The sequence below is a fragment of the Staurois parvus genome, unplaced genomic scaffold (assembly GCF_062004578.1).
Source record: "Staurois parvus isolate SC_StPar_1 unplaced genomic scaffold, SC_StPar_1.0 ptg000051l, whole genome shotgun sequence".
Classification (NCBI taxonomy): domain Eukaryota; kingdom Metazoa; phylum Chordata; class Amphibia; order Anura; family Ranidae; genus Staurois; species Staurois parvus.
Window position 1 is genome coordinate 1,150,496 of NW_028317847.1, and position 25,210 is coordinate 1,175,705.

The 25,210-nt window shown below is 41.7% G+C and overlaps 2 protein-coding genes across 7 annotated transcripts in view; one reads left to right on the forward strand and one right to left on the reverse strand.

The window, feature by feature from the left end:
• Window positions 1-17,898, forward strand: part of GTPBP10 (GTP binding protein 10) — a 57,390-nt gene extending 39,492 nt beyond the window's left edge. Inside the window, exon 10 of the mRNA XM_089666245.1 lies at window positions 17,537-17,898. Coding sequence (XP_089522371.1) covers window positions 17,537-17,553 — 17 coding nt within the window. The 3' untranslated portion in view covers window positions 17,554-17,898. The remainder of the gene's footprint in view (window positions 1-17,536) is intronic.
• Window positions 2,245-25,210, reverse strand: part of ADAM22 (ADAM metallopeptidase domain 22) — a 368,503-nt gene continuing 345,537 nt past the window's right edge. For all 6 annotated transcript variants that reach the window (XM_089666234.1, XM_089666238.1, XM_089666236.1 and 3 more), the window contains 2 exons: window positions 14,755-14,878; window positions 2,245-11,710 (listed from right to left, as the gene is read on the reverse strand). In XM_089666234.1, the coding sequence (XP_089522360.1) occupies window positions 11,690-11,710; window positions 14,755-14,878 (145 nt within the window). In that variant the 3' untranslated portion in view covers window positions 2,245-11,689. The remainder of the gene's footprint in view (window positions 11,711-14,754; window positions 14,879-25,210) is intronic.

Genomic DNA, 25,210 nt, shown 5'->3' on the forward strand with positions numbered 1-25,210 from the left:
ACCCAGTGATCACCGAGTAACACTGACAGGGGAGAGACCGGTGTGTAAACAACACCGGTCTCTCTCCTGCCAGCAAGACATGCTGCTGTGTACTTCTCTAACTAACCTCTAGTATAAAAAAATAAATAAATAAAAATTCCAGTATCTATACCGCCATTTGTAGACACTATAACTGTCACGTAAACCAATTAATTTACATGTATTGGGATTTTTTTTTTTAGCACAGACATGTCACAGAACACATTTTTGGCCTAAATTTATGATGAAATTTGATTTTTTTTAAAAAAAATTTTTAGTGGATATGTTTTATAGCAAAAAGTAAAAAATATAGTTTTTTTCCAAAAGTGTCTGTATTTTTTGTTTATAGAGCAAAAAATAAAAACTGCACAGGTGATCAGATACCACCAAAAGAAAGCTCTATTTGTGGGGCAAAAAAAGGACATAAATTTTTTATATGTACAGCGCTGCATGACCATGCAATTGTCAAAGTAGCACAGCGCGGTATCGAAAAAAAATGGCCTGGTCAGGAAGGGGGGGTAAGTCCTCTGGAGGGGAAGTGGTTAAACTTCTCCACAACTTTATCCCTGACCTGTCTGTTGTTTCCTTGGCCTTCATTATGCTGTTTGTTCACTTAAGTAAAGGATGCTGAATGCAAATGCACACCTCACTTTTCAGATATTTATTTGTAAAAAATTTTGAAAACCATTTATCATTTTACTTCCACTTTACAACTATGTTCCACTTTGTGTTGGTCTATCATATAAAATCCCAATAAAATAGATTTACATTTTTGGTTGTAACATGACAACATGTGGAAAATTTCAAGGGGTATGAATAGGAACTGTAGCTCAGTTATTACAGTGTACCCACAAAGTGCACCTGTTAGTGCAGTGAATAGTTCATTTGGGCCACCTTGGGCCAAACAAACTATTTAAAGCAGTGGTTCTCAACCTTCCTAATGCCACGCCCCTTAATACAGTTCCTCATGTTGTGGTGACCCCCCAGCCATAAAATTATTTACCCAGTAATTATAATTCATGAGTGTCGTTTTACCTCCAATACTGCTGCTTTCTACACAGCAGCTGCTTTCTACACAGTAGCTGCTTTCTACGCAGTAGCTGCTCTTTACACATTGCAAATATGTGTTTTCCCGATGGTCTTAGGCGACCCCTGTGAAAGGGTCGTTCGACCCCCAAAGGGGTCACGACCCACAGGTTGAGAACCACTGATTTAAAGGGACATTAAACGTGGTGATCTGCTTTAAAGTGATTGTTAGTAAAAAAACAAAAAAACTTTACAAACATGTCATACTTGCCTGCTCTGTGCAATGGTTTTGCACAGAGCAGCCCAGATCCTCCTCTTCTGGGGTCCTCCGCTGGCGCTCCTCTTCTCCATGTGCAACCATAGGAAGCTGCTTACTAAGCTGGCACACATTTGAGCTTGATCCCGAGTCATGATCTGTGTGTCCTTTCACACACATTGTGTGGCTCAGCCCCACCCCCTTATCACTGGATTTGAGTGACAGCAGCAAGAACCAAATGGGAGAGAGCAGTGCTGGATCGATATCAGGCTGAGAAAAGTATCTATGGGGGGAGCTGATAATGTTTTTTAATGTTAATGTAGAGAATACATTACGGTAAAAAGCATTCAGCCTTTACAACCACTTTAATGTGCACGCTGATATGTGCGGTCCCACAACACATCAATATAAATGGGTCCTTACACTAATTTTACCCAGCTAAAAAATGTTTCATTGTTTTTAACCGCTTGAGTCCCTGGTCTTTAAAGCACTGAGATACCAGTTTTGTCGCAGTACTGGGACTCAGTAGGTCCCGGGTGACTTCTGTTGCTGGAACCACCAGCTATGAGTGACAGCATGAGTTCAATGCCAGGTCTAGGAGCTTAAACAAGCAAGCTGATTGGTTCCTGATCATTAGTTGCGATTGGAGCTGTCAGTAAAATTCCAGTTGATCAGCCAGAAGCACGCTGCCTAATGTGGACAAAGGACCCCTGCCTGGGACTGTTATTCTCCAGATTATGAACCTCTAGTGGTTTGCGTTCAGCATTTTACAAGTAAACCACCAATCCTGCAGTATCAGCCTATGAACAATACAGCAAACCTAGATGGTGGATGCCAACATTTCTATTAAACAGGTTCCCTTTAAATAAAACTTCAGTATACGGGAAGTAAATGTTGGTTTTTCCCTCTTCACGGTGTTCTGTTAAACTCCACATCTGACCATATGCATAAAAGTCAATATTTATTTTTTTTCCGCAAAATCTAGGAGTTCACCAGTTACAGAATATTGGCAAGGTTTTTTGTTTTTTTTTCTGGAAACTGAGCACTAAAAGGCATACACAATACTGTCACGCTAAAAAGCTACAACACAGCTGAAAAGAAATCGTTACAAAAAGAATAATTGTTACATTCCACTTTGTCTGCCTTATAGAAAGATTTAATGCTGGACTTCTTTAGCGATACAGAAACAATTCCCTTGGAAAACAAATACATCTCATAGCAGATGGCACACCCAGCTGCTGGGGGACTATAAGTCCCAGCATGTCGTTTTGGGGGTAAATTGACTTTTAGACTTGTATTTCCCTCAACAGCTGGGGGGGCCTTAGCCTGACCAAAGCATCCAATATCATATCACAAATCCAGCAGCTCAGTGTAGTCAATGACTACTGAAAGCTGAAGTCAGTTGGTTTACATAGTGATATAATCTCCGAAAGAGAAGTCAGTCATTTTGCGATGAAACAGTCATCACTGAAACACGGACTGCTGGTATTAGACCACAGCAAAATGGCTGCCTTCGGTTTGTACACAAATCCCAACATCTCATTTCCTAGAAATGTGATATGTCCTCAGTTTTGTAAATCATTTTCATTGTTATCAGTTGTGACCCCCTAATAAATATCTAATCTAAGGCATTGTAGACACATCATAAACCATGTGCCTACAGGAATTGCCCTTCTAAATAGGTGTGTACTATCGCCCAGAGATGTCTGTAAGACTGTTGAGCTTGTTCTCATAGATACCTGGCTTCATTTATGAAAATTAAAAAATTTTCCCCCCAAGTTCAATAAATCTTGAAAGCTGATTGGTTGCTGTAGGTGGCAGCTTTATTTCGGCTCCATTTTTCAGAAAGACTGATATGTCTACAGCAACAACAAAAAAGAGTTTGTCTTTTTTGGGTATGACAGATGCTTCAAATGTCTGGGTACCCATAAGAGAACCACCTGAGTGCTAAATACAATTTACAAATCTTACTTCTCTGTGTTCCAATATCAAATTTTAAGAAATAAGATGTTGGGCTGTTAGGTGGACCTATACTCAAGTGCCAACCCCCAACTTTCCTGACAATCCTGCTCCTTTAAATGTCACAAGTAGTAGAAGAGGCTGTGAAATGACCTCCCCAGCAGAAACCAACGGTCGGGGTGGATGGTCATGTGACCACTGCCAAACCATTCATTTTGCAATTATTAGGGATGAGTGGAATTGTGAATTTTTATTTCCCAGAATTTTGGTGGGAAGCAGAAAATTTTGGCTAAATTTCTCAATTTATGCAAAATGCATTGGAGTCATTGGCCAAGCGAAACTGAAGTGTATGCAAAGCTGAGTCTATTTTTTTAAATTGTGGATAAAGTAAGCAAGGGTTAAACTGGCCTATTTGGTGATTTTGCTGTCTGTGTCCCACTAGGGAGGATTCCTTATTCTCTGGTAAATCAACAGGAAATAGGTAGAGATCTTCCCATAGTGGGAGCAATCGATATCTTAGGCTGGCTATACACCAGTAAATTTTCATATGAACATTTGTAAGAAAAAATTTTGTACATTTAACGACTGGATAAATGTCGTTCAATTGTGCTTCCAAATTTTGTTTGCTTTTAAAATTTGATTTTGCAATGAAGGTAATTTCCTGAACAAAATGCCAACACTATTAGAAATTAATTAGTTCAGGAAAAATTTTATATCCCGCTCCCTCAAATTTTCTCATCACTGTGGTCGAAATGCTGATTTTACCCCACTAATGATTAGAAAATTGAACCCTCTTAAAAAAAAAAAAGATTTTGAAGGAAATTCTACTAGAATATAGCCAGCTTTAGACAGTTGGACCTGTTGAATGATAGACCCTTACCCATTGCTGCTCTAAAATGTTGGATTTCCCATTACTGCCTCGAGGATAATGGTCTCCACATAAAACAATAGAGGAGTGAATCTCCATAACTGGGCCACAAACAGCCATACAAACCTAACCGAGAGTCGGACCCTTCCTACAAAACTAAAAAAAACCCCACAAACTTCAAGGTGGATTATGTTGGGATTGAAGGGTGTCAATAGATTTACAAGGATTCCCAAGGATTACAGAACTCCTTTCAACTATCCTGGACCTGTCCTACCACATATCTGGCCCCTTATTATTTTACATTATTTCACAGAAAAAAAAAACAAAAAAAAGGTAAAATAAAAAATGTAAAGTGACAGTAACAAACAATGATAAAATGCGCAAAATAAAAGTAAAAAAAAAAAAACTAATGACTTAAAGTGGAACTTCACTCTTTCAATCAACATTGACTATTTATAATCCTTATGCTGCTACCATTAGTAAATAGATAGGAAAGTATATTATGTTTACTTCTTTTAAACTTTTTTTTTTATCTATTTCTTCAGTTACTTCCTGGTTTCTAGGCCTAGGCAAACGATGTTATACATCCCAGGAGTCTTCAGCAGGGGAGGGGCTTTCTCAGCTAATCACACCTCCTTGCCTGCATGCTGAGCTAAGGGCAAATGGATTCCAGGAAGTAAGTTCTATATGAATCATCTGCCCTTATTTAAGATGGCCACAGCCAGAAATCCCACGGAGTGTTTCTCAAAGCGATTTCTAAGCAAACAAAGCATAGAGACATGGGTGGATGGGGAAGTTTGCGTTAAATGCTATAAATTATTTAAATCGTGTTTTTGTTTTGTGGTGTTCAGATACAGACTAATCTGCTTTAAACTCAACTAAGCTAAATATACCCTTGAAAAACACACTTTAAATAATTGAGATTTTCTGCTTTAACAAAATTTAGCAGACAGCAAAATCACTCCACTAATCCCTTGTATTGATTGCATAAGAGAGGATCATTTTACATGCAGAACTGCTGAACATAACGCCCCTGGGGCCCCATGGTGATAGACCATGTGACAGGCTACCGTAGGGAGTGCAGGAATTTTGCAGGTAGGAGAATGACCTTAACCTCTTCTCCTATTTATGTATAGATAAAAGTGAGATTGTCAGGCTAGGGGGAGTTGTAGTTTGGGTACAGGTCTGAGTTAAATAAGTCCCACAGTGCTCATCTCAGGCTTTATTAGAATCAATGCATCAGAAAGGCACAGCATAGGTTGAAGTATGGATGTCCATTACTGGATCCCCGCTTGTCAGGGTCACCCCTGGAGGACCAAAACTGGACATCCTTCATTGTATATAACGACAGATACAAAAAAATTAATCAGTGAGTCAACAATGTGTCATCCTGCATCTAATGGAAGGTATGATACTGACAGTCATTCCTGTGGTTCTCTATCCGTCTGTGTTCTACACTGATGCCAAAAACCCAGTAAAGTCTACAAAACTATTGTAATCCCATGTAAGGGCATACATTCCTGTGATACTCTGGAAAGAGATAAAATCTTGCAGAACTATACTTGCATTTTCTCTATTTAGAATTTACTGTTTTTTTTTCCTGCAAAATATATATGGCAAGAGCATTCAAGATTTGATGCCATTCTCTTCACTTACATAAGAAATCTCTATTATATCTACATTTCAAAATCTACATATTCATTCCGTGTTTTGTATATTCTCCTACAGCACAGGCAGGCAAACCTATAGATCTCTAGCTCATCTTGGGCTTATAAAAAAAAAAAAAGGCCAAGGACTGCGTGTAACCAATCAGATTTTATCTTTCATTGATCAGGCGAGGGTCAAATAAAATCTGATGGCTGCTGTTGGTTTACAGTGCTTTGTAAATCACGATTGTGCTCTGTGAGCTGCATGTGATCCTGTAGCAGTGCGGTTATGTGGTCACAACAAATGCATGTTTATGGAGTGCCATTGCAGTGTGCAGACGAAGAGCCTGCACCCCTAACTCAATGGGAGGCCATCAGACGTTCCCTAAGTGGAGAAATAATGGGTCCCATAGTGCCTAATGTGGACCAACAGCAGATGTCACATTTACTCTTGCGGGCCTGAACTACTTAAAGTGGAGCTCCACCTAAAAGGGGAACTTCCGCTTTAAGCCTTTGTCCCCCTCTCCCCATTAAGGATTAGCACCTCTGGGGTATGGGGGGGAGTGGGTATCTGAATTTGACAGGTACCAACTCCCACTTCTGCTGCGATCGCCTAGGCAATCAGAAACGGACGTTGTCCTCCCTCCCTCCCTGTAGTCTTCTGGGACACGTGACAGGTCCCAGAAGACTATGGGGCCATTCACAGAGCATTGCGCTTCTTGCGCATGCGCAGTGGGCACCCAGCTGTGAAGCCGAAAGCTGTCACAGCCGGGTGCCCACACTGAAGATGCTGGCGCCAGGGAGAGAAGACGGCCAGTGAAACCAGCAGTGGTGAAGATGACACCGCTGGACCGAGGGACAGGTAAGTGGCTGTGTTTTAAAAGTCAGCAGCTACAGTTTTTGTAGCTGCTGACTTTTATTTATTTCTTTTTTAGGTGGAACTCCGCTTTAAGCATAAAACAGTGGCATCCCAGCGCAGAAGTAGAACCTCTACCCTCCTCTCCAGTCTGGTTCTCATCCACCAGAAATTGGCACTGGTAGGTAATGTGCAACTTTCCATCAGCAGTGCAACTACAAATTTGTACAAGCTCTGGCCTGTTATGACATTAATATAGGAAAATTAAGAATATAATCTGCTATTGAAGGCAGCACACTGTCTGTTTTATTTTCATAACTACTTTTTAACTCTATAGGCCACCAAACAAGATAAAGGAGAGATCATCCCCTGCAACCACTTCCCCCCACAGTGCTCATGATTAGTCAAACTAAGGAATTCACAATTTGGAAATTTAGAGGATTAGGGAGACCCACTCTTGGGACCTGCTGCTCTAGGCACAGGCTCACAATGTCTTATTTTATATACAGTATAACTGGGTTACAGCAAATGATGCCCATTGTAGTTACATAGGTGGTAAGGTTGAATAAAGACACCAGTCCAGCCAGTTCAACCTGTGTATGAATTTATGTCACTACCATTTTCAATATCCCTGTACATTGTGTTGACTAACAAACACATCTAAAAGTTGTTTTTTTTTATCCCAACTCCCTGCTGACACCACCAACTATGGAAGGAAGTTCCACATCCTTACAGATCTAATAGTAAAGAACACTTTACGCAGTTTAGGATCAAACCACTTCTCATCCAGATTCATTGTGAGGCCGTGTGTCTTTAGAGAGCATACATTAAAAAGATTTCTCATAATGATACTGTCCACATTGAAAGATTTATATATTGTGATCCTATCCCCTCTTAAGCGCCTCTTCTCCAGAGAGAATAAGTTTAGTGTTTGTAATAATACAAACCTCATAACTGAGGTCCTCCAACTCCCTCATTAGCTTTGTTCCCCTTCACTAGACTCACCACTTTCAGCACATCCTTCCTGAGGACTGATGACCAGAACTGGGTGGCATACTCAAGATGTGGCCGGACCAAAGGCTTATAAATTGGTAGAATTGAGTAAATTGTACAGTGTACAACAAAGCACTTTATCACAGCACTATAAACCAGGATGTGAGTTGGACCTGGTTAGTGCCTGATGCCTTGATCTATTGGATTTAGGTAAATCAGTTCCCCCTAGACTTACAGGCTCCAGTACAAGAGCCCTGCTTGCATTAGTGGAAGTCTTGTGACAGACCTTGGATATATTTATTATTTTGCCCACAGGCTCTTCGTCTTTCCTGCATTTTGGAAATGGTGTTCAGTGTTTTCACACAAATCAGTAACAGTTGGATAAGGAAATGGTCATATGGCTATGTGCCGCCTGCCCTGGTCTTGGAAGGACAAAATCAGCAACCCAACGTGATTTTTGTTTGTGATCACCAAGATAAGGTGCTAGGGACTGTATGGGTATCACATAAACATGTTCAGCCAAAGCGATTGTGCCTGTTTCACATTTCTTGGTTGCATGATTATACTCTAGTATTTACATACTGCTATCTCAGGTCTGTAGGCAGACGGAGCTATCCAACTCAGCAGAAGATTCACAAAGTATACTAATATATGGTTTCCTTAGAGATGTATTACATTTTGTTTAAGAATATTGAAAGCTGCTTGCTGCACTTCATAGGGAATGCATTTGAGTGATGGCCACATAACCGCATACATTTACATGAAGTCTAGCAGGAACTAGCCACCCCAACATACAGAAACAGCTAGACCATAAGTCCCCAACATCAGTCAGCTTGTGAGCCAAATGACAAGTAACAGAGGCCACACAAATAAGTCCTAGCTTTGTAAAGGGTCATTCCATCCAAATATTATTTATACCTCTGCAAGACTCTAACTTCTCAGCTTCACCCACATACTTCAGGCACTATGAAGGAAGGCGGCTTCCCTGCTGGCTTCTTTGTCGTATACAACAAAGCATGCGGCAAGGTAAGAGGAATGCTGAAGTGGAAGTGCATCTAGCTTTAATGGTACAGTTAGCAGTTTATGTACACAGCCTTCAAATGCTAAAGCAGCTTCAAGCAGTGCACAGCAATGCAACAACAAAAACACACACCTGCTTTAGCTTTCAGCTACTTTGGCCAAGCTTTTGAGGCATGTTTAAACTAAAGCAATACAGAGGTGTAGGCAGGTTTCCTACAGTAGTCTGCTAGTATGGTTGCCCTAGCAGGAGGGAAAGGGTTAATTCTTTTGTCACCACTCCCGGAATTTCTTGGTGGGCTTTTTGGGTCCGACCCACTGGTCCTGTGGCACTGTGAAAGGGAATGGGGATCTGTATCCCAGGAGGCTGCCGCTGTTGTGTGCTCAGGGCTTGCATGTTCTCTGCTTTGGCCAAGTCGGACACTGAAGACACCAGCATCTGGATTCCTCCACTATACACTCTACCTAGGATGGGCTCCTGCTGGGGCAGCCACAGTTAGGTTCAGTTAGTTGTCTGTTAAGTTTTTACAGCAATGCTTTGAAGCATTGTTCTGTCTGGTCTGAAGTTATTTAAAGGGGTGTATAAAAGTAGCCTGCACTAGACACAAAGTCTTAAGCCAGGATCAGTAAAGCACATTGGGGTATGAAAAGAGCCCTGCAAGAGTTAACATGGTGCAGAGTACAGCAAGTAGTTGCCAAGGGTAACTGAAGCCTGGTAACCAGTACAAGCAGCATGTCGTGAATCATAATAGGTGGGGTTTCCTCCAGCAGAGAAGCGGTTGCTTATGGGGCCCCCTTTCCAAGCACTCCTGCTCCCATAGAAACGGGAGCAGATCAGTGCCGCAGAGGTCCTCGGCATGGCTGCTAGGTACAGAAGAGGAAGGGTTAACTAAAGTGCATGCTTGAGGTCTCATTGACAGGTGCAGGGCGGGACCCCATTCTGTTACTGAGAGTGAGGTGACAGAGGTACACCAGGCAGGTGGAGTGGACATAGGCACAGCATGTCCCTCCTAAATGCAACAGTTGCAGTCAAAGTGTGCATTGGACCAGAGAGTTAACTGGAATCCATTTTTTTGCACAGTGTACATGGTGTACTGCCAGCCATCTCTAAGCTGGAGGACTGCCTCAAGGTTGAATCTCCCTGAAAGGGGATGCTTTGTCCCAAGGCACTGATAAGCACAACACAGTAAAAGGAACCCATGTGCATGGTAAGTGACCCCATCCACGGTGCCTAGAATAGCCCAGAAGAACCTGCCCCAGGGTACATCTCTGGGTGTCATCCTACATTTTGGCATCCAACGGAGGTATGCCGAAAGGCCCTCTACCCTTGCTCACAAAGGGACCTCATGTCTCAGAAAAGCACTCTAGAGCTGGAGCAGTGGATGCCTCTGTGCTGTGTTGTCTTGTGTTCAGCTGCTTTAACATTTAGGGTACATTCACACCTGCAAATGCACCCTGCCTCTGATTATATGCGATCACTCCAGTGGGGGTTCTAGGGTAGGAGACAGCCCTAATGATAGCAATAGGAAGCTGCTGGCTATCACTGCTAACCGTGCCCACTTTCAGGTAATTTCTCATGCAGCAATTGCATGTGAATGATTGGCCTTGGACGCAGACGTTGGCGCAATTAGCTGTGGGAGCTAGCAGCCTCCCATTTTATTCAATGGGGCTGCCTCTCACAGGTAATTGCGGGACCCCCTGCTAGGATTCTTGCATTTAATCGAAAGCAAGGTGCATTCGCAAATATGAATTACCCCCTAAAGTCCATGTACATAAACTCAAAGCAAATTAAGTAAAGGGAAATTCCATTTTTTTGGTGAGTGTGACTTTTCTTACTACTGTACTCAGAGCAGGGGCAGACTGGCCAATTCGGGTGCTCGGGCACTGCCCAAGGGCCCAGGGTCAGTAGGGGGCCCCATGAGATGCCCCTGGTACCTTTCATAGGCTTCTTTTTGGTGTGATTTGAGTGTGGGTGAGGACACGGGCCCCATTATCCCCTATTGCCCGGGGGCCCCATGATTTGTCAGTACGCCCCTGACTGAGAGTGATCATGCTTAGTATTCAGTTTTAGAAAGTGCAGGATCTGCAATTAACATTGCTAAAATCCTTGCAAAATAGTTCTTCTGTGGGTCACTGCTTTTTTTCAATAAAACTGGAGCTTCAACTTTAAATAATATCATTTAGCCATCCTCTTCTTTCAAGCATACTGAATGCATACAATACAGCTTTGTGGTCAACACATAGGCACTGAACCCCTACCATTATAGATAACTGAGAACTACAGGTGGCTTCCAAGCAACTTGTTAGGGACCGCTGTCCTATGCTAGGTCTATAGGTTGCCTGAGCCTTCTCTACATTACTGGTGCTCTGTTTCTTTAATTGCATTATGCTTCTCTAGACCAATCAGGTGTAAAACTTACAGTGTGCTCACGTTTCATTAAGCGTTTGACAAAATAATGTACTATACTTATATTTCTTTTTACAGTTTAAAATGTACATATGTACAAAATATGTGTGTACGTCTTTAAAGGATCTAATTTAGGCAAAATAATAGATTTTGAAATTTGGCTTTTTTAGAAAATAAAATATGGTTCCATGCTTCATTACAATACAATGTATCTATTCGCAAGTGGTGATTTATGTGCATGCATCCAACACAACTGACCTCAGTGGCCTTGTGCATGGAAAACAACATGGCCGCCCGAACCTCCCACTATACAATGGCTGCTTAATGTCATAAATTTAGACTTCTGGTCTACAGAGTAAGTGATTTTATACCTGACGTTAAAAATTCAGTCATGCATAAGACTTCTCTCCTTGCAGAGTCCATTGAGGTTGATTTTTTTTTACAAACTGAAAATTTTGGGGCTTCCTTTAGTCCTCGGGAAGGGGGGGTAAATGTAAATAAGTGTCAGGAGCCTCTTTGTAAAGGCGGAGGTCTCTGTAAACAGCAATGATTCCTGGTCCTTTATTACTGGATGATGGGTGAGCACTGACTCTCAGTCCAGCAATCTGAAGCCGATGTCCCATGATGAAGATTGATGCTTTACCTAGATTGATGTTTCCCAGAGCTGTCAATATAAAAAAGTGGGGGTCACAATTTATTCAAATGCGATATAATTATGTTGTCAACAAAAAGAAATAGAATTAAAGATGAAGGCAAAGCAACAGGTTCTATTTTAAAAGCCAACCTCCCACTCACTGATACTGGCTCCACCACCCATTAAAACTCACTAACCTGCTGCTCCGTTTATCTGATGGAGACCTTGGCAATACTTAGGCCTGATCATGACATCCCCCATACCCAGAAGTACTCAGTGCCCAACCGCCAAGTTTAAACACTGTCACGTCAGGGTGGGGAGGTCGGTAACCCTGTGTGAGCTCAGACACAGACCGATAAGAAGCTTACACAGGGATTAGACCCAGGGCAATGGCTGATGAATGGAACAGCGGAGCATAGTAAGTGATAGGGGTGGGATAGTAACAGAAAGTGTCATTTGCACTGAATGAGCAGAGCCTCTTTAAGGCATCTGTTCACCTAATCATTTGTGGACAAAGTAACCAACGAGCCCTAAATAATGTTTACCTACCCCCCATTCAAAAGCACTTATTCACTGAGTAGAAATAGACAGTTAGCCTTGTCATATCATGAACACTTTCATGTTTAATAATTTGCACCTGAAATCAATCCAGTGACCCCCCCACTCACAATGGTGTCAAGTGGTATGGAAAAAGCATTCTTCATTTCTCAGTGCTGGTTAGGCAGGTAGTAAAGGAATGTTCCTGCTTGGCACCCATTAGATCTTACAAAAGACAGGAGCATGGTTAGGGTATAATGAGGCATGCCTCTGCTTCTCATTTGCCCACGTGGAGTGCTGTCTATGTGGTAGCAGAGGGGAGAGCCAGCACCCTCCTAACCCACATGTAGTCTTGGTCCCAGAAAAACTTTATGCACATGTTTGTCTGCCCCTGAACTCATTGCTAATATTTTAGGGCTGGTTAGATACTGTCTCTATAAAGTGATTGTAAAGGCTGGAGGTTTTTTTACCTTCATGCATTAAACCCTCTGTGTGCTGCTCACCCTGCGCCCCCCCCTCAATACCCACCTGAGCCCCCCCTCAATACCCACCTGAGCCCCCTCTCAATCCAGCGATGTGCACCATAGCCTTGGCTGTCCCAGGTTTCTCTCTCCTCATTGGCTGAGACATTGGCTCCCACTGCTTTCAATCACAGCCAGTGAGCCAATAAGGGAGAGATTGGGGGACAGGGCTGAGCCGTGACACATTGGGGTTTATTTACTAAAGCTGGAGAGTCCAAAATCAGACTCCCTTCTGCATAGAAACCAATCAGCTTCCAGGTTTCATTGCCAAAGCTTCATTGAACAAGCTGAGGTTAGAAGCTGATTGGTTTCTATGCAGAAGGGAGTCTGATTTTGGACTCTCCAGCTTTAGTAAATAAACCCCTATGTGTCTTATGGACACACAGTGGGGCTCGAGAGTGAGCACGCACCAGTGCCCCCATAGTAAGCAGCTTGTTATTGGGGCACTAGTCAAGGGGGAGGGTCAGGAGCACCAATGGGGGACCTGAGAATAAGAGGATCGGGGGTGCTCAGTGCAAAACCAATGCACATAGCAGGTAAGTATGACATGTTACGTATTTAAAAAAAATATGTGAACCTTTAATATCACTGTAATGACTTAAATGGGACTGCGGGGAAACACAGAACACCTATGCATCCCTGTGCAGGTAAACACAGCCCTGCACGAGAGTACACTATAGCAATCCCTATGTGAACAAGGACTAGCAATAAACTTTTTAAATTTAATTTGGTCATTTAAATATAACACTGAAAGTATGTTGTTTTATCTGTTTAATTACTTGAAGAAATATCTTCCAGAAAACCAGTAAGAACTTCCTATACTCTCTACCTCTGCTGACTGTTATCATTTAGCATTGTTAGACATTCTATACAGAGCAACTCCAACCATGTTATGGAAAAAAGGAGAGGCCTTCTGTAGTTCTACTACACTTTCTGTCCTAGGAAAGCAACATTTGCTATTCCTCAGACACAGTACAAGTGAGTACTGTCAATCTAAGACAGACAGTGTGTTACTGGCTGAATAATCAGGTTAAAATAAAGGAAAACAACCTAAAACAAAGGAAACAAATTCAGCCACCACCACATCTACGGGCTGGAAATTTGCAATATATTACATTTTGTTCTTTGATTTGGATACACTTTAAGGGCTCACTGTACAGTGGAGAGAAAGGTATTGCCTGCATATGACAGGCCTGCAAAGTACCAGGCTACTCCTACATAACACTCAATATTTTATTGTCCAACGATTCCGGAAACCTGTACTGGCAGAATTGGGAGACTGTCATTGCTGACTTTGCATGAGAATGCTATCTATCTTAGTAATCCAAAGGCTTCAAGAGTTACTGACCCAGTACAGACGTTCTGACATTGCTCAGATTCTGCAGCCAAAGACAGCTAGACAACATTTTTTATAGCACCCTCCATACCTCTACAGTCAGGTAAGGTAGGATTTGAAGTAGAACTATAGGCAAAACTTTTTTTTTTTGTTTTGGATAGAGCAAGGGAGGGTGATAACAACTGTCAGTTTATTTTTTGCCTTCTGTGTCCCATTGGGGAGATTTCCCTTCACTTCTTGTCCCATAGACACAACCGGAAGTGAGAGGAAATCCATGCAAATTAAGGGATTCCTTTGGGGACCCCCAGGTCACCAGAACTAGTGTTCTCATTGGCAGATTTCCCCTTGATTACTTTTCTGGGGACAACCCAAAATGTCTTTTACTTTCACTTTCAATAATAATGGTAAACAGAAAAAAAAGTGAGATTGTACACTCATTGAGGGTTTAGGGACTGATGTGAATGTACAATATATATGTAATATAATATATATGTATGTAAACACTGCGTAAATTGACGGCACTATATAAGTACCCGTAATAAAGAAATAAATAAAAGTGAGGACGAATCTCCCTAACTGTGGCACAGACAGCAATAAGGTCTGACGGGGTGTCTAACCCATCTTTAGTTGTATAAATACATGTCCAATACAGCCCTAAGACAAGTTCCCACAGTCCCTACCCGTGCACTCTGTCTGCTGGGCTTCTTCTCCTCGTCAGGAAGTGGTGGCATGGGATACGGATATTTCCTGCTAGAGGCAATGGAACCAGTAGATGATGATGGAGACTTGGCAGGAGACAATGTTCTGTAACAACAAACACAGAAAAAACATGACATAGGAGGTGGTAAAAAAAACTACAATCCTCCCAAGGTAGGTTCTAAACGATGGTGCACAGGAACATGGCATGGTTGTAGGAACATTAGATGGTGCCAGTTCCAACCTGGGCAGATGTCATCACTTGTCACATTACAATGGTCTTGAGGCATGGTCTATAGAGAACACTTGCTTTCCATGTTCTATGTCCAGCTGTAAATAACAGAATAGAAGCTAAAAACGTCATGACTTGTTCCAGGCCAATGACCAGCTGGGAAGATTTACCTCCCTTCCTGTTCTGGTGACAGTGGGACAGGAAATAAAAGGAATTTACTGGTTCCTCCAGGGCAACACACACATAAGCCATGAAGATATCAGAAAACAAATGATAGGAGGTAATGAAACAGTTTTAGAAGCTCCTGATAGGACTTCAGCATTAAATCCCAGCTGGAAAAAAATCCTGTATGACCCTCACTATATAAAATGATGAATTATAAACAGTGTAATCCTGAATTTTGTATCATTTCACCATGCATTTTTGTTTGCAGACAATGTGAAGCACATTCAAAGTAGTTGTGAATATTCTTAAAGCACAAGTCCTCCTTTGTGCCTGCTAAATATTGTCCTTGGTCTGAAATGACAGAGAAGACATTACTGAAGTGACTGCAGCCTGTAAAGTTCTACCTCCACCAATCAGATTCAAAGTTCATTTCCTGGGAAATACATGGATGTGATTGGTGGCTGTCAGGAAATACACACAATTAATACCACTGATCTCAGACCCAAAGTCTGGCCTTATTTATCAATGTATGTAAACAATGCGTAATGTAAACCATGGGTTTAGACACGGGTTCTACTACAGCACGTTTTATAGGGGCTGTGCTAATAGGCTTTGGGCTTGTGTGGATGACATCAGTTTTACACCAGGTTGAGAACCTTCTGAGATCATTCAGAATTCAGGCAATCAATGCGTTTCACCTCCTTATGACCTGTATTTGAACTGCTTTAATCACGTTTTGCATTCCCATAGAATACCCTTGGCATGCCACTTCCCTGCACTGCAAGGGTTTAATGCTCTAGGGCAAACTCTCTAAACTGCCGCACGGGGGCCAGATGTGGTCCTTTGCTTGATTTTATCCAGCCCTTGGGGCACTATTCCTCCCATTGATACCAACGATGGGGAATAATTCCTGCCTCTGGCACCAACAATGGAGCACTATTCCTCCCAATGACACCAAGATGGGGCACAATTCCTCCCATTGACACCAAGGATAGGGCGGTATTCCTCCCTCAGAAAACAATGATGACGCTATTCCTCAAACTGACACCAACGATGGGGCACTATTCCTCCCACTAACACCAACAATAAAGCATTATAACTTCCACTGACACCAAAGATAGGGCACTATTCCTCCCACTGACACCAACGATGGGGCACTATTCCTCCCACTAACACCAATAAAGCATTATAACTTCCACTGACACCAAAGATAGGGCACTATTCCTCCCACTGACACTAACGATGGGTCACTATTCCTTCCACTAACACCAATGATGGGGTACTATCCCCTCCAATACCAAAGATGGGGCACTATTTATTCCCACTGACGCCAGGACATTTTCTCCTCCCACTGGCCACAGTTTGGCCCCCCTAAAATTTAGAAGAAAATAAACTGGCCCATTGTTTAGAACATTTGGAGACCCCTGCTTTAGGGGTCTAGGGACAGAAGCAGGGGCGGACTGACCATTTTGCCACTCGGGCACTGCCCGAGGGCCCAGGGTCAGTAGGGGGCCCCATGACATGCCCCTGGTACCTTTAATTGGCTTTTTCATAGCCTTTTTTTGGCTGTGGGTGAGGACACAGGGGCCCCATGATCCCCTATTGCCCGGGTGCCCCATGAGTTGTCAGTCCACCCCTGAATAGAGGATTACACTGTAATAGCTGATTTCTCGCTCTGGCAGGTTTTGATGCTCCAGATTGTGTGGGGGCCCTTGTCATCCCTCATGTACAATGCAGAACTATTGGTCCTGCATTGTATGTGATGACATCACAGTACAACCTCTGGCTACAGCATGATGAATAAGGTAAGTATTACAGTTTACATCTAGATCTAATGAGACTTTAATCCTTGCAGTGCAGGATGACGCCACTTCCAGGTATTTTTTGTTCTGGTGCCCAGACGGGGCTGTAAATCCTTCCTTGATTTAAATCTGCACTGGCCATGACACAGTTGGAGTGTTTGAATCTGATTGGATGTTATGAAGCAATGCAAACTGCCTTCCTTCAGACACGTGGACAGAATTGAGTCTAAAAATTCATTGAATGTATTCAGCCGATTTATTTTGTACATTCCTGGTTTCTGATTGATATTTACTTTAAAAGGTGGACTTATCCTTGAAGAGTGTATACATTGCAAATGATCAAAGCAGAGCAATAAGCAGAATGTGATGTGATGCATTTCACCCATGCTTCTTGGCTGTCATCAGAGCAACACAGTGCGTTTCTATGTGGGAGAACATGCAGAGAATGCAAAAAAATATTCCAGTTGCCGGCATTCCACGTGTGTGTACAGTATGTGTTTATAGTGCACCTGTCGCTTCAGCACAGTTAAGCATTTTGAAGTTAAACAAATTCTTACTTCATTACAGGCTCATCAACTCGCTAATAACTACTGACATCATCCGGATTGTGTGTGACCACTACAGAAAAGGGATGTCTACAGCAACCAATCACATACTTTGGATTTAGTGGGAAACACTTCCCCCCAATGTCTGCAGCCCTGCTGGGGACACTGTCGCCAGGAAAATCTAACAGGCAGAAAAAAAAAGTTTCTTAAATATTGCACTTTAACACAGTGAGGTCATGCTAGAACCTCCACAAGGTGTTTATTGTACCATTGGAGATTTTCCCTCACTTCCTGTCCAAGCAACAACATTATCACCCAGACAAGAAATGAGAGGAAACTTCCTCGATGGAGACATGGACAGAAATAAAAACTTCTAACTGTTGACTTGGTCTACTTAAAGTGGAGCTAAACTTACCTTTCCTTCAAGGATCCACATTCCTCTCCAGTGTCTACTCTTGGGTTCCAGTCTTCCGTCATCTTTATTGGCCAGTGTGAGATGACATGATTCCTGCGTATGCACAGGAGTCAATCATCCTGGCATATACATGCAGTTTACAAGCTGGAAAAGACAGCGAGCCGGCAGGTAAGTGTATTCTATTGCAGAATAGACACTGCGGGGTTTATTTACTAAAGCTGGAGAGTCCAAAATCAGACTCCCTTCTGCATAGAAACCAATCAGCTTCTAACCTCAGCTTGTTCAATGAAGCTTTGGCAATGAAACCTGGAAGCTGATTGGTTTCTATGCAGAAGGGAGTCTGATTTTGGACTCTCCAGCTTTAGTAAATAAACCCCTGCATGTCTGTTCTGCAATACAGAGACTACCTGCTTGCAGTTTGTGATAGCAGAACTTTAGTTCTGCTTTAAAACTAAAACACATTTCTGGATGGAATGACACTTTATTTTCTTGCTCTAGACCAGTGGTCACCAAACTATGGCCAACGGGCCAGTTGCAGCCCTTTGCTTGCCTTTGGAAACTATTTCTCCCACTGATATGAGGCACTGAGATCAAAGATGAGATACTATTCCTCCCGCTGACACCAATGATGAGGCACTATTCCTCCCACTGACACCAATGATGATGAACTATTCCTCCCACTGACACCAATGATAAGGCACTAATCTTCCACTGATACCAAAGATAGGACACTATTCCTCTCATTGCTCACAGTCCTGCCCCCATAAAGTCTAAAGGCAGTAAATTGGCCCTTGGTTTAGAAAGTTTGGAGACCCCTGCTCTAGACAAACAGTCTAGTTAGTCTTGTCAATTCATCTACTATCCAGGGAGTCACCCTGGTTTTTACGTCTCTTACCTTGCAGGACATATATATGTCCCTTGAATCCTCTGATTCGCCAGATGCTGGACCCAGCTCTCTTTTCAATGATCCATATTTTGCAAGAGTCATGATATGTTCTTGTGTGTAAAAAGCAGTTTGGGTTAATGTTCCTAAGGTTTAAAACATTTTCATAAAAATCTCACTTTGCCTTGCCAAACCCAGCAAGTTTCAAAGTATGATAATAACAAATTCTGAGAATTACACCCAGGCCAGGGGGGAGATGTAAACCCAAACAAAGTGTCGCTAAGGTTGTAGACATGGTGCATGGCCACAGTGTTGGACTCTCTTCCTGCCCCCGTAATATCTGGCTCAGCCACTTCTAAAAGTCCCAAGGTATGGTTATTATGTCTGCATGCCCAGGGCATAGTACTGCTTCTCTTGTCCTAAAAGCAATTCTTGCCATCTGTTTTTATTGGCCAAGTGCACTTTACAACTTCCAATGTCTGCTCAACATATCCTTATATTGTGTACATCACGCCCCTTTAATGGTTTTTCACCTTATAAATTATATACCCAAGTTGACATCTCTGAAACAGTAGCTAGGATCTGATTGGCTGCTATGGACAACACCGACCCTTTCTTCCTGGCTCATACAGACAAGAGGAATTTGATTTGCTGCATTTTGGCAATCTCTGTGATGTCACCAGTTCTAGCAAACAAGCTAAGCTTGAATTCAGCACACAAAATGGCCACCTTAACTGTGAGTAAGCGAAGAACACACACCGAAACCTCACGGAATCCTAAATAAATAAACTGTGCAAAGTGTGTGCTGACACTGTCTGTCTTGTATCTCTAATCAAAGAAAAGAAGGCGGCATCCTCTTCAAAAACACAAACATCTTACCCTGACTGTCCATGGCAGCTTTGTTAAAAAGTAGACTTTGATGGAATATTTTGCATCCCTTTCATCAGAAACAATGATATAAAAGCAAGCCACGTTATGTTACTATTATGTTGGTGTTAAATTTAAGCAAGCTTATTCACAAGGCCGAGATATAAAAACAGGTTTGCTCTTGACAGTATTAAATGGAAGTAGTTTCATGGTCTATGTTATGAAATTTCATTTAAACGTACAATTTTAATTGATAATCAATTTTATGGTTCATTACAAAATAGTATACGGTATCTTTTATAATATGTTTTTTATTAATTTTTATTCATATGTATATAAGGACACAGGATCTTATCTTTTTTGTGTTTCATATCTATTTTTAGCTCCAATGAATATGGAGTGTTGTTGCTTTTAAAACACGTTGGGTGATTTTTTATGGTCAAATCATAATCTATTAAAATCTTGTTGGACTCTTTCACCCTATGGTTTGGTGCCCATTTTTGTATGTTTAAAATAAAGGCAAGCTAGTTATTTCCAGTCACCAAAGAACTTGGGGTAAAAAGATGGCTGACGCAGAAAATTGACCAAGGGTCTTCAGTATCAGATCACACTATGTTGTATTTTATAAACAGAAACAAGTCAAAACTATCACATTGTTTTTATACAGTAGATCTTGTGTACTTACGTAAGCTGCAGAAAGATGCAAAATTATTTACACATCAGGAACCATTAGTTATTCTTAGCTGCAGCTTGGGCAGCTGACCTGGTTAGAGTCAAGCTACTTATTGAGAACCTCTAAAGCTAAAAATGGCAGTTGCATTACAGTCCACATCCAGATTTTGCAATTAAATAAAATATAATCACCCCAGATCTGCTGAAATAAAGGAAGGCTATTCCCAGCAGACTGTCTGTCCATCTTTCAGAACCAGTCCTTTTGTAGACTGAATGATGTCCAGTGTCATACAAGCCACTTCTTGGGAGCCCAGGCACTCATGGACACATCCTCTAGGTGTACAGCATCACACCAGCCTTTGCTCACAGTCACATGACTGTGACTTAAGAGAATGGTGCTCATGCAACATCATGAGGACCATCTTCTGCAATGTTTAGGGCTATCCACCACAAAAAAGAACAAGCTGGAAGAAAGGGAGACCCATCTTGTCATATGACTGAGCAGAAGATGCCTGTAAATTAGGTTTGTGTTGGAAACATTTTAAAAATCGCAGTTTAAAGACTGTAACCTCTAAATTCTGAGTAATAGATAGCTGCTAAGCAGCAAAAAAAAAAAATGCTTTCCTTTTATAAGTATTTGATGAGAAGCCTCAGACTACTATTTACCTAAAGCCCAGCTCTAAAAGCTCTTTCCAGCCTTCTATTTATTCACGACATGACAGGATAAAGCTTTGCATGCCACAAACAGTAAGGCTACATGTACACTGAAACTCCCCTAGACGTGGCAGTAGAAAAACGAAAACGCGGCAAAAGTGCATGCGTTTAGAGCTTGAACATTTAATAATTTCATTGGCCACAGTATTTGCCATTGAAATGAATAAACACTCAAGCACTAAACGTGGCTAACGCTTTGGCGCATGTACACACATTTTTGTTGCGTTTGATGTTTTGTGGCCAAAATGTTCCTCTCCTGAACACGATTCTTCATTGCACCAGATCTTTCATTCTCCAGTTTTAGTAAATCATTTCATAAAAATCCCATTTCAGTCTTTGCAGATGACAGCAAGCTGTGCAGTGGAATAACGTCCTTACAGAATGTCTCCAACTTACAAGCCGACCTCAATGCACTGTGTAATTGGGCAACTATGTGGCAAATTATTATTATTATACAGGATTTATATAGCGCCAACAGTTTGCTCAGCACTTTACAATATAAAGGGAGACAATACAGCAACAATACAGTTCAATACAAGAGGGATAGGAGGGCCTGATCCTTGAAGCTTACAATCTAAGAGATGAGGTTTAATGTTGATAAATGTAAGGTTATGCACTTGGGGGCTAAGAATATGCATGCATCATACATACTAGGGGGGGTACAATCGGGGGAATCAATGGTGGAGAAGGATCTGGAAGTTCTGGTAGATCACAAGCTTAATAATGGCATGCAATGCCAAGCTGCGGTTTCTAAAGCAAGCAAAATCCTCTCTTGTATTAATAGAGTAATAGACTCCAGAGAGAGAGATATCATTTCCCCCGGTACAAATCATTAGTAACACCTCATCTGGAATATGCAGTTCAGTTTTGGGCACCAATTCACAAAAAGAACATTGGGGAACTGGAGAAAGTACAGAGAAGGGCAACCAAACTGATAAGAGTCATGGGGGAGCTCAGCTATGAGGAAAGATTAGAGGAACTGAATTTATTCTCTCTTGAGAAGAGGAGATAAAGGGGGGATATGATCTCCATGTATAATACATAAGGGGGGATATGATCACCATGTATAATACATAAGGGGGTATATGATCTCCATGTATAATACATAAGGGGGGATATGATCACCATGTATAATACATAAGGGGGGATATGATCTCCATGTATAATACATAAGGGGGGATATGATCTCCATGTATAATACATAAGGGAGGATATGATCTCCACGTATAATACATAAGGGGGGATATGATCACCACGTATAATACATAAGGGGGATATGATCACCATGTATAATACATAAGGGGGGATATGATCTTCATGTATAATACATAAGGGGGGATATGATCTCCATGTATAATACATAAGGAGGGATATGATCACCATGTATAATACATAAGGGGGGATATGATCTCCATGTATAATACATAAGGGGGGATATGATCTCCATGTATAATACATAAGGGGGATATGATCTCCATGTATAATACATAAGGGGGGATATGATCTCCATGTATAATACATAAGGGGGGATATGATCTCCATGTATAATACATAAGGGGGTATATGATCTCCATGTATAATACATAAGGGGGGATATGATCACCATGTATAATACATAAGGGGGGATATGATCTCCATGTATAATACATAAGGGGGGATATGATCACCATGTATAATACATAAGGGGGGATATGATCACCATGTATAATACATAAGGGGGGATATGATCTCCATGTATAATACATAAGGGAGGATATGATCTCCACGTATAATACATAAGGGGGGATATGATCACCATGTATAATACATAAGGGGGTATATGATCTCCATGTATAATACATAAGGGGGGATATGATCACCATGTATAATACATAAGGGGGGATATGATCTCCATGTATAATACATAAGGGAGGATATGATCTCCACGTATAATACATAAGGGGGGATATGATCACCACGTATAATACATAAGGGGGATATGATCACCATGTATAATACATAAGGGGGGATATGATCTTCATGTATAATACATAAGGGGGGATATGATCTCCATGTATAATACATAAGGGGGGATATGATCACCATGTATAATACATAAGGGGGGATATGATCTCCATGTATAATACATAAGGGGGATATGATCTCCATGTATAAATACATTAGTGGTTCATATAGTGAACTCGGTGTAGAGCTATTCACCCTGAGGTCATCACAGAGGACAAGGGGGCACCTCTTTGCGTCTGGAGGAAAAGAAATGTAATCTCCAAAACACGGAAAGGTTTCTTCACAGTAAAATGTGGAATAGACTCCCTCAAGAGTTGGTTCTGGCCAGCTCAGTGGATTGCTTTAAAAAAGTCCTGGATTCTTTCCTAGATACACAGAATATAACTGGATACTAACATTTATAGGTAAAGTTGATCCAGGGAATATCCGATTGCCTCTCGGGGGATCAGGAAGGAGTTTTTTTCCCTTGTAGGAGCAATTGGATCATGCTATGCTGGGTTTTTTTTTCTTCCTCTGGATGAACTGTGGGTATAGGATTCTAACTTTTTTTTTTTTTTTTAAATAGTTGAACTGGATGGACTTTTGTCTTTTTTCAGCCAGACTAACTATGTAACCCCATAGGCTTTTATTGAGTTGAGTTCAGGGGTTTTGGCAAAAAAAAACACCCAAAACCTCCGCAGTGTACATGAGGTCTAACTGTGTTTCAAGCGAAGATGGGGGTGGGGTAGTGGCATTATGAAAACCTGCATCTTGCAGGGTATTCCACCTTTATCTGTAACTACCCCAGCTCTGAACCAGCTTTACCCAATATGGACCAGAACAATGTTTATATTTCACATTAGAGCCTACTGGTTCCACAATTACCGTATTGTTACCTAAGACAGTTAAGCTGGCCATAGATGATTAATATTTTTATGTTAAAAAAAAAAAAGAAAATCTTCCATGCACACAAGCGAGATGGATGGAGGAATCTCCCCTGCTGGGACATTGTATTCTGACAGCAGGACCTATTGCTGTCATTATACACCAATCAATGGCTGCAAGAGCTGATTGAAAAAAATTTCCAGCATGTCCCTTCGACAAAAGTTGATCAAACAATAGACTACTATTGAGCAGGGACAGCCACACACTAGTAGTAATTCGACTTGTCCCTGCTGAGCCGGACAAATTATGTAGAATGTATGGCCAGTTTCAGTAAGTGATACATATAAGATCACAAGACGCTGTGGCATTGTCCTCCAAAGATTAAATTTCTATTCATTTTAACTGCTTTCCCGCCACCCTGTAGCAGAGATACTGCTACAGGGTGGCAGGGGTGCGCAAAATCATGTGTATATATGTGATTTTGCAGTTCCGGGTAGGGGGCGCGCTCGAGCTATTCACGGCCTCGGCTGTCAATCACCGGGGCCAATGATTTATCGCTGGCACCCAGTGTTCGAGGAGCATTACCAACAGAGGGAGGGAACTGTATGTAAACAATAAAGTTCTCTCCCCTGTCAGCTCCTGCACACTGCTTTGCATAGCAGAACCATGCAAAGAAGTGTGTGTTACAGTGAAGCACACTCACACAGCTTACAGTAAAACAGCACACAGTTAGCCCTTTGATTGCCCCACAATTTAACCCCTTCCTGCCCAGTGCCATTAGTGCAGTGTCTGGGCTTTTATTAGCATTAATCACTGTATAGGTGTCACTGGGGATGACAGTGACACCAAGTCAGTTCCCCCCAGTGTCAGAATGCCCGCCGCAGTCCAGCCATAAGTCACTGATCACCACCGTTACTAGTAAAAATTAAAAAAAATTCCAGTATATATACCGCCATTTGTAAATGCTATAACTTTCATGTAAACCAATTAATTTACACGTATTGGAATTTGTTTTAGCAAAGACGTCGCAGAATGCATTTTCCCTAAATTTATGACGACATTTTTAATTTTTGTTTCTGCATGTGCACTTGATGCATTCCTATGCATTTTCCCCCTCTTTTTTATTATCTCAAGTCAGGATGTGCATCCTGGTGTATTATTGATGCATTTTGCCACATTCCAGATGTGTTCCTTACAGAAAAATAGCAGCATTTTCTACTTTTGACAGCTGCACTGGAATTCACTGCACTGGTGTGAGCTAGGGCCATTGAAAAAGT